Below are 13,013 nucleotides of genomic sequence, written 5' to 3'. Positions count from 1 at the left end.
TGAAAAAATGCATGGACATAAGAGAAGCTAGAGAAGTATGCCAGGACAGGAAAGTATGGCGGCAAATAGTTAATAAAAAGAGTGTCAGTAGAGTGAATGACGGTTGAAACAAAAGACCTTGGCCACTAATGGACCCAAGTGGGGAACCTTACATAACGAATTCGTGAGGTTCTTCGCTTGGGGTGATTACTAGAGAGATTGATCCGCAACCTGGGTCGGAGCAGTGTTGCGGAACGAACGTGTTATTTACTTAAATAGCACGAGAATTCTGGATCAATCTAAAAAATGTCTATCCCTTCCACACACTACTCCTTCCGCTACCGAGTGTGTCACGCCTACCCCGAAAGGGAAATAGCTTAATGGTGTAATAAAAAAAAGTTAGCTGTTGTGTCAAAAGTCAGATATCTGAAAAAAATAGTATTTCTATGATTTTAAGAATCAAAATATTATAACTGATGTCATTTTAATTCAAAAACATTCTTTTTTTAATGTTAAAATTCACAAAAAAAACATTAATTTTGACCTTGTTTTCTGCAATTGCATTTTTTTACCCTCGCTTCTTACTAAATTTTAAACAAATTATTGTATTTGCATAAATTACCGCTTCTTTTTTCCGGGAAAACATTATCTAGAACTCTACTGATTCCAGTTTTGAAAGTAAATTTTTCTATGGCTGAAATCGTTAGAACAAGTTTTTTTAAAAGAAAACTCATTTAAAACGAATAATTATATTTTAAGATTGTTTCGTTATTTTAATAAACATTTTAATTGATTCAAATTTAGAGAGAATGCAATTGCAACAAACATGGTTAAAATTAATGTTATTTTTGTGAATTTTAACATTTTTCATAAAAATGTTTTTTATTTGAAGTTTCATCAGTTATATCTTGATTCTTAAAATCATAGAAAAACTATTTTTTTCAGTTATCCGACTATTGGCACGATAACTACCTTAAACTTAAACATTCTTTGGATGTTTAAATTATACACTGTAAAAAAAATCTATTGAATTTTACATCTCTGGTGGATGTAATTAAAAGGACCCTCGTGTATCGGCGGAGTAACTTTACGAATCTGTTGTGATATTCCATTTCGGCCGATAATTTTACACGCGAAAATGTAAAATTCATTATGTGCAAGAATAAAATATAAAATTTATCAGGGTGACAGGTTTCGAACACTCGAAGCTCGAACTTCGTAGAATTTCATGGACATTGAAGAAACACAAGCCGGACACGTTACCACTTACCTAAAACACATAAGGTACTACGAATATTTTTTTCATGCTTAAATATTCCGTAACAAAAGTATGAAATATACGTTTTGAATAACCGCATTTTTTCCGTTCGAATAGCAGAAAATGTAAAAGGCAAAATAGGAATAGCTCGTCAATTTTCTCACATTAAGAATAAAAATGCTCCAAAATTGAAGGATGAAGGCATCGATAAACAACGAACACGAGAGACGCTTTCGTATTCACATATTATATGATTAATTATTCTAAATTTTAAATTAATTATAAATAAAAAATTTTACAGTTTCCGCCAGGGTAAAATTAAAGATCTTTGGTCAAATTAAAAATCTCGATGTAATTTTCAATCACAGGAAAGTGATTTTACCGACGCATGGTATTTTTACACGCTGCGACATGGCTGCGACTGAATTTTTTCTTCTGAATGTAAAGTTCGTACGAGGGAATGTGTAATTTTTTTTTATCGAGTGTGTAATATTACACTGCTGTTCGAGGGTCCTTTTATTTACATTGCTAGAGGATGTAATTTCACATACTTTTGTAAAATCACACAGTGAAGTGTGTGATATTTACAATGATACAACATGTAATTTTTCGAAACTTTGTAATTTTACACAAATCTTTTTTTACAGTGTATCTTGCGACCTGAGACACACACACACACACACATTTCTTTTAATCTTTAATGAGTTTAACAGTTCTTAAGCATTTAATTAAATAAAAAAAACTTATGACCAAGGAGGAAAAATATTAAACGATTTAATAAACTTTGATTTTTTGTTTCTTTGAAAGGTCGTGGATGTGGAGGGAAGATTTTTAATTACGGTGGCAGATTTACTTCACCGATGTATCCTGGTCCTTATAGAAATGCTAGTACATGTACGTGGGAAATAACCGTTCCTGTGGGTTTCAAAGTAGCTTTAACGTTTCTAGATTTCGATATCGGTTCTGAGGAAATTTGTGGATCGGATTACCTTAAGGTGACCGAATTAACAAGTGTCTCACTTTTTTGTGGAAAGGTAAGAAATTTTAATAAATAATTCTTTTTTTCAATCTGAAAATGGAAATAATGAAAAAAGTTAAATTTTTTCAATTTCAGGACACTCCCGCTGACTATTATGCTAATAGTAATCAAGTTTCTGTAACGTACAGGACCAGCGTAAACAATGGTGGCCGGGGCTGGGTTATTCAGTTTGTTAGCGTGAAAGGAAGTACGTATTTTTTATTTTTAAAGTGTTGCATATTTCAAAATCATTTTCTAATTTCCTTACTTTGATAAATTTTAATACAAAAATTAATGTTTTATTTTAGCTCAAAGAATTGATCCTGATCAAGTCTGGTTATATTAAGCAGCAAATAGTTCAACTGTAGTCAGGCGCTGATCCAGAGAAGTGGTCTAGGGGGGGGGGGGGGGGGGGGGGGGGGGGGGGGGGGGGGGGGGGGGGGGGGGGGGCATAAAATTGCATACACATAACTAATTAGATTGATCAAATGATGTATGCAAATATCACACAAACTCTCATTTTCCCCGGTCAAAATGGAAGAACTTTTATTTTAATTTTAAATATGAACAAAATAGACGAATGAATTTGAATATTATTTTATATAATCGATTGCAATCTTTCAAATATTACCATTTCTTATCATTTTTCTCCGTTGTGCCTCAGAAAATACCCCACGAGGGGGGGGGGGGCGATTTTGTCACCCTGCAAATCCGCGTTTGCCTATAGTTGCCAAAAAATTTTGAAATAATGTAAAATGTGGTAAAAAGAATGTAAAAACGTCTTATGAAAATGAATTTTTTTGTGAGTTGTGTTCTTTCTATTTTTGTATAAAAACATCGCTATGTGTATTGAGCTACATTCACATAAATAAATAGTTTGTTCAATAATAATTTTTGTTTTAAAGTTTGCTCTTGAAAATGTATCATATAATTATAAATATTTATTTCAGCAGTAGTAATTTTTACAATGAAAATTTAAAAATATATTTAGAAAAAATAAATCTATGCAGCCCGCGAGATTTGAATCCGTATAAGTAAAATAATAATCTACTTTAATTTGATACATTCGATTTTACTTTTTCATAAGTTCTATAAGTTGAATAGTTTAAGTTTAAGTTTAGTAAGTGAAATACTATAAATCTTTGCTACTCGAATCGGGCTCATTGATATCTAAACTTCTTCTGATTTTGTTCAATCTAGGTGCACGTTTTTTGTTTGCTTTCGATTCATCACTTTTACTGTCTGAAACATCATTTTGTACAATACTTCTTCGAACTTTCGCTTTTTTTTCACCAGATTCGCTGGATTCCGAATTAGAAGAATCATTTGATTTATTTTCTTTTTTCTTCTGTTCTTTTTTCACATCTTTTTGAGGGTCATTTTCCTTGTTATCTTCAACTTTTCCTTCTGCTTCTTTATGTTCAGTTTGCGTCACATCTTTTTCATGAGCTATATTTGGATCAGCTTTTGCCGTTTCTTCCTGTCTTTTCAACCGGCGTTTGTTATCCAAAGAATCAGCAGGGCGATCTCTGCTCATTTTTTAAAATCAATATCTGTTAGTAGATTTTATAATACATATTTAGACCTCGTGCAATTTTAAGAAACTGCTATAATTTGTTTTTATTTTTTTTTCATGGTACACCAAATAAATTAGAGTTCGATATGCAAATGCCAAAATTCCAATGTACTTAATAAAATGTATTTTAATCTCAATAATTTTCAAATCAGTTCTTTATGTTTTAAAGTACACTATTTATTATTCCGATTTTTCAGTAAACATAGACACTTTATGGTGTCCAAAAAAGCATTTTTTCAAAAAATGCTTTTCGATTTTTTTCGAAAAGTAAATCAAAGAATGGAGTTTGACTCCTTTCGCACAATCATTTAGGACATCTATAACAGTTGTAACAAAAAACTGAAAAACATTTTTCATTTAATTTTTTTTATGATATTTAAATGTCAAAACGAGTGTTTTTTTTGTAATGGTTAGATATTTTAATTTGAAATGATTTTTTCAGCCGAATATTTATGGTAGAACATTTTTTATGTTGTACTAAAAAAGCGGTAAACATTTCAAAAATTTTCAAACTTAAAAAATTAGACAACAATTTTTCATTTTGTTATATTCCTATTAAAAGATTGAGATTTTTCGATTAGGTTAAAATTACTTCAACTTTCGGGTTTTAAAGTTTTATACATGAGAAAATACTAGAATCAAGTTTACATAAATCATTAATTTTACAATTCTTTTGATATTTTTATTTAAAAATTGATGTTCTTCACTTCGGTCAAAAGTACTTCAGTCCAAAGGTGCGAAAAAGCAAGCATTTTGTTAATTTTTTCCTGGGGTGTCTTAAAATCAGATATAAAACTAAACAATAGTTTTTACTTAAAAATTCGAAAACAAAGTTTTATAAATCGATATAAGAATTGTAAAAAAACTGGTTTAACATGCATATGAACTTCAGAATATTATCAGGAAATTTAAGAACAAATTTTTAGACCTGTAAGAGGAGAAAAATATCAATTTTTTAAAATAAAAAATATCAAAAAATGGTGATTACGTGATCTAACTTTCTTTGCGTTTGGAACATTTTAAAAATTTAATAATCAATTTAATTATCGACAACTTAAATAAAAAATGGCTTCAGTTTTCCTTATAACTCTAATAGATCTCCTATCTGATGGTCCCAATAATTTTTTATTTATTAGTTATTACAGTTTAACAAATTCATTCGAAATTAAAGGTAATTTTTTTAAATTTTTTGCAGTTTTTATTTGTGAGGCAGCTATTGAAACCATCAGATCGAGTTTTTCTAGTGACAGAACGTTATTATTTGACTTATATTTTGAAAAAGTCAAAAAGCACTTTCATCCTTTCTCAAGTCTTCTTTTAGACCACCATAATGGAGACTGCCATTTAAAATAATAAAAATAAGTACTTACTTTAATTTTTGATCAATTTGTTTTGTCGACACTTCAGAGAATGCACATATTGTTATGAGCAGAATTGTTGCAATCAGGTAAAGCCTAGACAAATAAATTTTACGCGAAATTTAAACTTAATATGAAAAAATTACTGACTCTACCATTTAAAATTTAGCAGAAATTGGTCTTATTTTCAATATTCCGGATAAATGATTAGTCCTCAAAAGAATTTTAATTTTGTAGACTGCAATTTTAAAAGTAAGGAAATGAGTTTTTTTCTAATTTAAGGGACATCTATTACATGAACATTGGACATTTAAAGAAATATTCATATTGTGAAAATCAATTCTTTCATTACAGTTTTCTTTTCGAAATTAGAACAAAGTGTATACCTATTGTACAAAAATTTATGATAATACAATGAAATTATTCAGTTAAAAATTACAAGTTATTTCAAAATGATAATACAAAATCCATAATGTAAAATAAAGTTGAGTTAAAAAATAACAATTTGTAACTCTAGGTAAAGGTAAAATGTAAAGTTAATAAAGCATTTCCGCTAAAATAGAATGATCATTTAAAATATTTTTCGGTATCTATTGTAGGTTTTTTAACATATTGTAAGACTACAAGAATTGTTTAAAGTTTTCGCAGTAGTTTCTTACCTCATTTTCAGATTTTTGTAATGAAAATCCAAATTATTGTTATTCAATGTAATTAACTTTTCTCTTTGAATTTGTAGCTATTGATCGCAAAACTAATGCAGAAATGTGCTTCTTCTTTCCTAAACATCTTCTTTATATACGCAGCTGTTATCAATGATATTTTTCAACAAATATGAATTTAAAAAAATTGGTGGTTAAGCAATGCCAGCATTCGATGATATCTATGCAGGAATGTTGTACATATGTTAGTTTTAGTACTGGCGTCGATAATAATAATAATTGTATGAGACATATTATTAAACTTTAAGTTGAGTAAAGCTCAAGGTATCAGACATGATAATATTATTTATACAATTTATTGATAGATACGTATCTTCAATTTTTTGTATTTTTTATCAAAATATAATTTTATAAGGGGTCATCCACAAATTAAATAAGAAAAACATTAAAGACATTAATTTCTAACCAAATAGTAGTTGAGTTTTCAACTCAAAAAGATCAATTTTAAAAATACAAAATGAAAGAAATTAATTTTCGGTTAAAACAATCAATTTTAAATATAGAAAAGGAATTTTCAATAAAATAGTTAAATCTTCGACCATTGTTGAATTTTCGATAAAAAAAATAAATTATTGAAAAAAGATGTAATAATTGTTATTTCCATACAAAAATGTTTTTATTTTAGTCAAAAACAGTAGAAATAAAAACAAAAATAAATGAAAACCAAACAAATGATTTTTCAACTAACAAAGGTAAATTTCCAAGCAAAGATGAAATAGTTAAATTTTCAGTTAAAACAATTAGTTTTCAACTGAAGAAAAAGAATTCCAACATGATGTTGAATTTTCAGCCCAGCGAAGCTAGAAACTCATTTTTCCACAACTTAAGAATACAATAAATATTAAAAATATATTAAAATTAGATTAGTAGAAAAAAAGAATTAACATTAATTTTCTTTTAAATATAATAGTTTAATTTTCAGTTCAAAAACAATATTTTACCAAAAAAATGAATTTTTAACTAAAAGTAGAACCGTACAATTTTTAGTGAAAAAATATTTTCAATAAAAAAAAGAGCATTTTAAATCTTCAGTAAGAAAATAAATTTTCAACCAAATAAAATAAAATTTTAACGAAACAGGTGAATTTTTAACCAAGAAAATTAAATTTCTAACAAGAAGATACATTTTTCACAAAAAATGGAGTCCAGTGGAATAGTTGAATTTTCAGTCAAAGAAATGAATTTCCAAATAAAATGATGACCTCCAACAACAACAAAAAAGAATCTTTCACTAAATACTGGAATTTTCAACTCCAAAAAATTAATTTTCTACCTGAAATAATTACCCCCCCCCCCATTATTTTCAAGGAAATAGATGAAATTTCAACGAAGAAGATAAATTTTACTGAGCCTAGAATAGTTCCATTTTCAGCCAAAAAAATTAATTTTTAACCCAAAAAATAATTTTCAACATAATTACATTTTGAAAAATGGGGTTTCAATTAAAATTCGAACATAACATAACAGTTGAATCCTTAACCACAACAAATTAATTTTTCACCCAAGAACTTGTGTTTTTTAAGAAAAAAGATTAGATTTCTACCAAAACAGATTAATTTTTAATCCAAAAAGGTAAAAAATAAATAACAAATTGCTTATTTTCATAAAGAAATTCAGATCTTGAGCAATTTTTAAAAGTGTAAGGTACTTTTTTTTAAAACTTGCCCGTGAAAGGGTAGAGAAAAGGGGCTAAGAATACGACATTTGTTTAAAAAATTATACACTTTTATTCGTCAAATAACTTATCTTTTATACTACATTTTTGATGCGAAACATTCAAACACTCATCTTACCAATTTTTTTTTACAAATCTTGTTACAAATACAAAAAAGTTACAAATATTTTTCTTACATTTTTTGTATTCAAAGATTTATCGTATTTTAATTTTTGAATATTTTTAGATATCTTTGTTAAACAGTTAAAGTTTTTCAAATAAAATATCTTACATGCTTTTTGTATGCGTAACAAGTTGTTTAGGTTAAAAAAATCGGTGCGATAAGTGTTTCATTTTTGTGAATACGGCATGGAGACCCTTGATTGTTTAAATAGTCATGATTAATTTATACGCCCGCAACTGTTTTCATTAATTATGTTAATATAAGTCATATATATCTTTGCAATTAAAATTAAAATTGCGTTATTTATTTCGTACGAGAGAGGCTATCACTGGAAGATTCGAGACAAAAATTTGAAGCCAAATGCCAATCAGTATCTTATTATGGTCGATTTACATTTATAGACTTTAAGCTATCTACCTTATCTGAGGAAATTTTTTTCTGGAATATGTAAACTATGAACATTGTAGATTGAATTTCATTTTTGTACAATTTTAACTTTGCTGATAAATAAATTTAATATCGATATCATCATATCGATTAAACGCATACATGAAGCACCCCCACGAAACACTGAAACATTAATGAAATTGTTATACCTAAATCTAATTTTTAACAATATTCCAATATAAATATGCAGTTATTTAGAGTAAAGACTTATGTAGATTTTGCTAGATTATTAATCAGATTTTACTTTTTAATCGACATATATAATTTTAATAAGTTTTTCAATTTGTAGTGTTTGAAAATAATAAAGATTCTTTACTTGATGCATTTGTTTACGTAAATCTTTTCTCCTTACAAGCAAAAAACATCCCGTTGAATGAAAATGATGTTAATTTATTATGATCAATCTGATTCAATACGTACATTTTTTGTTTATAGAGATTTACATGCCACTTGTTTACATATTTTTTATTATAATTCTGAGGTTTTAAAAGGCACTGATCAGATAAATGTATCATAAATGTCTGCCATAAACAATCGTTCATTTTAGGGATAATGGATACACATCTATACAGAATGCATTATTATGTTATATTGCCGTCTATAATTTAACACATTCTCAGTAATACTGTAATTTATATCGCTATCCCTATTTTTACAGTAGGGTAAATTGCAAATACTGAAATATTTGAAATTAATATAAAATAAATATTATCAATCAAAATTTTTTTGTTTACTTGCACAAAAGTTTTGTTTTACTTTCAATTTTTAATAGTTTCTCACCATAAAAACTGTCAAAAAAAACCTTTGTCATAACATTTTGGCTTATACAGGGTGGCCGTTTGAATAGAAGAAAAAAATTTCCGGTCATTTCACGGTATTTTCCCCGGTTTGCAAACATTTTTCACGGTCAATGAAATTTAAAAAATCGAACTCTATCCTAAACATTTTTCCATTTAAAGGAATAAGCAATAAACAACAAATTAAATTTACACGCATGGAATGGAAGGTACTAACATTTTTCAATTAAAAAATTTGAAATGAAATGCAAGTAAACTTAAAAATTTTGAACTTTTATAAATTAAAGAGTTCAAAGATTCAGATTAAATTCCAAAAATATAAATCTACGTTAACATTTTCAATACTTTAAATTAAAGAATCAAGCAGTGAACGTTAAAAATGTTCAAAATAATGTTTTTTAAGTAATTTGAAGCTAAACAAGTTAAAAAATAAAAAAATTTTTTTTTTGAACTTAACAGTTTTTAAATTTGAAGTTAAGTTATTTTCATTTGAAATAGTTTAAGCATCCTTCAAAAACATTTAAATTCAAAATACTGAGAAATCTAGAAGAAGAAATTTGAATTTATAAATAACAATAGGAACACTTTTTATTTGTAGAAAAAATTAGAGCAATTTTAAGAGATATTTAAAAGTTTAAAAAATATCAAAATTAAATTTAGAACTTGAAATGATTTCATATAATTTACAAGAAGTTTTTGACCCGAAAAAAATGGGCTATTCGTGCCGAAATTTTGGTACAAATACCCACATCCGAATTTAAAACAAAATGCAGATTTTTGCAGATTTCAACCAACAAATTTAGAAACTTTTTAAGAATGGTGAAAGGCTTGAAAAGAATAAAAACATTTTTTTACGATTCCGAGGAAATTTGAAAATATTTTTTCATTTTAAAAAATAATTGTAACAAAAAATTTAAAAACATTTTAAGAGATTTCCTAAATGATCAAAACAGAACCTGGGAGATTTTAAGGATTTTTTTTTAATTTGCAGGATTTTCCAGAAGTTTTAGAAAAAATTCGGTTAATTTTAAAATGTATTTGGAAGTATTAAACAAAAATGTTAACACTCTTCTTTTTAATTATTCAAAGACATTTCAAGTTTGTAATTAATTTTGAATATTTTCAAAACTACGAAATATCTCTGGAATATTAATCAAATTTTATTTACAAATAATAAGGGTTCAATTGCTATTTATACGTCAAAATTTAACAATTTCACTTACAAATTAAACATTTTTTTAACAGGACAATTCAAATTGTAACGCTTTCTATGTAAAACAATTCAGTTTCAAAGTACTTACTTTTACATATATTTGTATTCAATTTACTCGTCTTAAATGAACATTGAAATTTTCAATGGCTAGGAAAACTAATAAAAATAATATATTAATTTATTTATTTATTCAATTTAAAATAAAAAATAATAAAAAGAAAGAACTAAAACTTTGAATTAAAAATATTTTATTGATGAATCATTAAAATTGTAATTTAAAAATAAAATTATCGGAATAAATGATATATTAATCTAAATTCATAGTAAGACTTTCGAATTCCAACAGTTACAATCCGGAAATTTTCAAATTTTGAACGGATTTAGAATAGTTTTGTCAAATAAATTATCGTTCAGTTTTTTTATACTCTCGTTATTTACAAAACTGTTGAAATCAAACTTGGACAAATTTTTCTTCTTAAAATTCGTAAAATTCCCGGTAAAGAATTAAATTCACTGTCATTTCTCGGCTTTTCCGGGTCCAGAGGTCGCCCTGTTATAGGAAAATCTTTAAAAAATTTTAAATGACAAAATCAAACAGAATGCCAGACAATTTTCTTTAGCCCGGTTGAAATGAATCAATCAATTTCAGTATTTTTACTTCGCTCTACTTTACAGGCCGTTTCAATATTTTTTTCAGCACTTAAAAAGAAAAAAATAGAATTGCAGACTTTTAATTTCATCTAACACGTTTTTTTAACTTACAGTTTGGAGAAAATCAATAAATTCAATTCAAAATAAAATTTTAAAATAATTCTGTTAATAAATGTTGTAGAGAGTTTTCGGCAGACTTTACATTTCGCGATGTAAAATAAAACGTATAAAAGAAACTGAAGATGGCAGTATTTCATTTTTATCATACATAATCTAAGAGACAAGCTTTGGTTTTGGAAATAAAAAATCCGATTATTTTTTTACTCTTCCATTCTCTTTTTGTCGAGTATATCGGAAACAGAAAATAAATTAACATTTGGTTAGAAGGATAAGAAAGAAATCTAAAATTTCTGAACAATTTGCATTTTTTAGGAATTCGGAAAAATTTCAAAAAAGAGTAATTACTTAAAAAAGTAACTTGTCATCCTAATACTGATTTATGTATTTTGATTCACATTTTGGCTGCGTAAATTTCCAATCAGCAATTAAAGAAATGAGATAAGAACATTCCGATTTTCGAAATATTTAAATTTTTGTAGAGGATAAAAATGTGTATAATGATGTTTTATTGTATTGATATCCTTTTTCGGTTTTTAAAAAATTTTGTTCTCAGTTCTAAAAAAAACCATGATCGCAAAATGAAGACGAAAAAAAGGACTTTTGCACCATTCGGAAAATATTTCAGGCGTCATTGACAAATTGAGGTAACAATTAAAATAATTGAATTTTTATAATTTTATTAACAACTTTGCAATGAATTTGAGCTAGGTAGATTTTTTTCATAACTGAAATTATACATTGTGATCGTGCTTAAGTAAGACATTAAATAAAGTCTTGCGAAATCTATAATATTAATTTACAAAAAGTAAGGTATTGCGATCCTTGATGAGATTACAATTTTAGTCTCATACTAACTAAAATCTTTTTAATACGAGCAGTCTTTCTTAAACAGTTCGTTTCAACTGAATGAGAATTAATTTCCGACAGTTCAGACAATTTCAAAAGTCGAATTTTGTAATATTGGCATACCATAAACAGGGCTGTCACAGACTAATTTACAATTTTCATAACAGGAACCCGAAAATTATAAATTAAAATAATTAAAATTTGAAATAAATTAATGTATGTATCATTTGGAATTCAATGAGAAACGCTTTATATTCCTCAACTTTCTACTAAAAATATTGCGATTTCAACCAAATATATTAATTTTCCAACAAGAAAATGAATTTTCGACAAAGTACATGAATTTTCAACCAAATAGTAGAAATTTCTATTAAAAATGATCAACTTTCAGTTAAAACCATTTCTGTTCACACAAAAAAAAGATGAATTTTCAACTGAAATGATAAATCTTCACCCAAAAAATTATTTTTTATGAAAATAATTTATCTTTCAAGCAAGTAAATAAATTTAAAAAATATATTTATTAAAAAAATGCAATGGTTAATATTTTGACCAAAAAGAGGAGTATTTAAAAAAAATTGAAACCTCAAATAAAAAATATTCTTTGTTTTCAACCATAGCGTTGCATCCAAAAAGATGACATTTCTTCCATATTAATAAAGATAAATTTTTAACAAAAAAGCTTATATAAAATTAAGAAAGTTAAATTACTAATCAGATAGCTCAATTTTTGATAAAAAAAATTAATTTTCAACTCATCAGTTGCATTTAGAATCCAATTGTTGCAATTTTAAGCAAAAGAGACGAATTAAAAAAAATTGTATTTATAACCAAATAGTAGAATTTTTAATTAAATGGTTGAGATTTATAAGGAAAAAGATTACACTGAAATCGAAAATAGTTGGATTTCCAAAGAAACAGTTGAATTTACAAGCCAAAATATGACTTTTTTTAGAAGATAGTTCAATTTTGAACGAAGAATTTAATTATCAACCCAGAAAAATCACTTTTTATGAAAAATATGTTTTTTAAATCCAAAATAGATGAATGTTCTAGAAAAGGGTAGAAATTTTTGACAAAAAATATTCTTCTTCAACTAAATAGTTGAGTTTTCAGTAATATAATTAAATTTTTAAACGAAATAAAACAATTTCTAACTCAAAAAGATCAATTCTGAACCAAAATTACAATAA

At 26.6% G+C, this 13,013-nt stretch overlaps 2 protein-coding genes across 2 annotated transcripts in view; one reads left to right on the top strand and one right to left on the bottom strand.

Annotated features, from left to right (window-relative positions):
- LOC117177913 (cubilin-like) overlaps nt 1-2,665 on the top strand; it is a 61,794-nt gene extending 59,129 nt beyond the window's left edge. Inside the window, exons 50-52 of the mRNA XM_033369012.1 lie at nt 2,045-2,271; nt 2,352-2,463; nt 2,564-2,665. Coding sequence (XP_033224903.1) covers nt 2,045-2,271; nt 2,352-2,463; nt 2,564-2,601 — 377 coding nt within the window. The 3' untranslated portion in view covers nt 2,602-2,665. The remainder of the gene's footprint in view (nt 1-2,044; nt 2,272-2,351; nt 2,464-2,563) is intronic.
- Nucleotides 2,666-3,316: 651 nt separating this feature from the next.
- Nucleotides 3,317-5,971, bottom strand: LOC117179072 (MATH and LRR domain-containing protein PFE0570w-like). Its single transcript, XM_033370712.1, has 3 exons — nt 5,849-5,971; nt 5,202-5,285; nt 3,317-3,784 (listed from the first exon to the last, which is right to left on the bottom strand). The coding sequence occupies exons 1-3, from the start codon at nt 5,851-5,853 to the stop codon at nt 3,388-3,390; spliced, it is 486 nt and encodes a 161-aa protein (XP_033226603.1). The 5' UTR covers nt 5,854-5,971; the 3' UTR covers nt 3,317-3,387.
- Between the last annotated feature and the right edge of the window lie 7,042 nt (nt 5,972-13,013).

Source organism: Belonocnema kinseyi, chromosome 8 (genome assembly GCF_010883055.1).
Source record: "Belonocnema kinseyi isolate 2016_QV_RU_SX_M_011 chromosome 8, B_treatae_v1, whole genome shotgun sequence".
NCBI classification, from domain to species: domain Eukaryota; kingdom Metazoa; phylum Arthropoda; class Insecta; order Hymenoptera; family Cynipidae; genus Belonocnema; species Belonocnema kinseyi.
The sequence above is the reverse complement of the archived record's forward strand: the minus strand, read 5'-3'. Positions and strand labels throughout refer to the sequence as shown.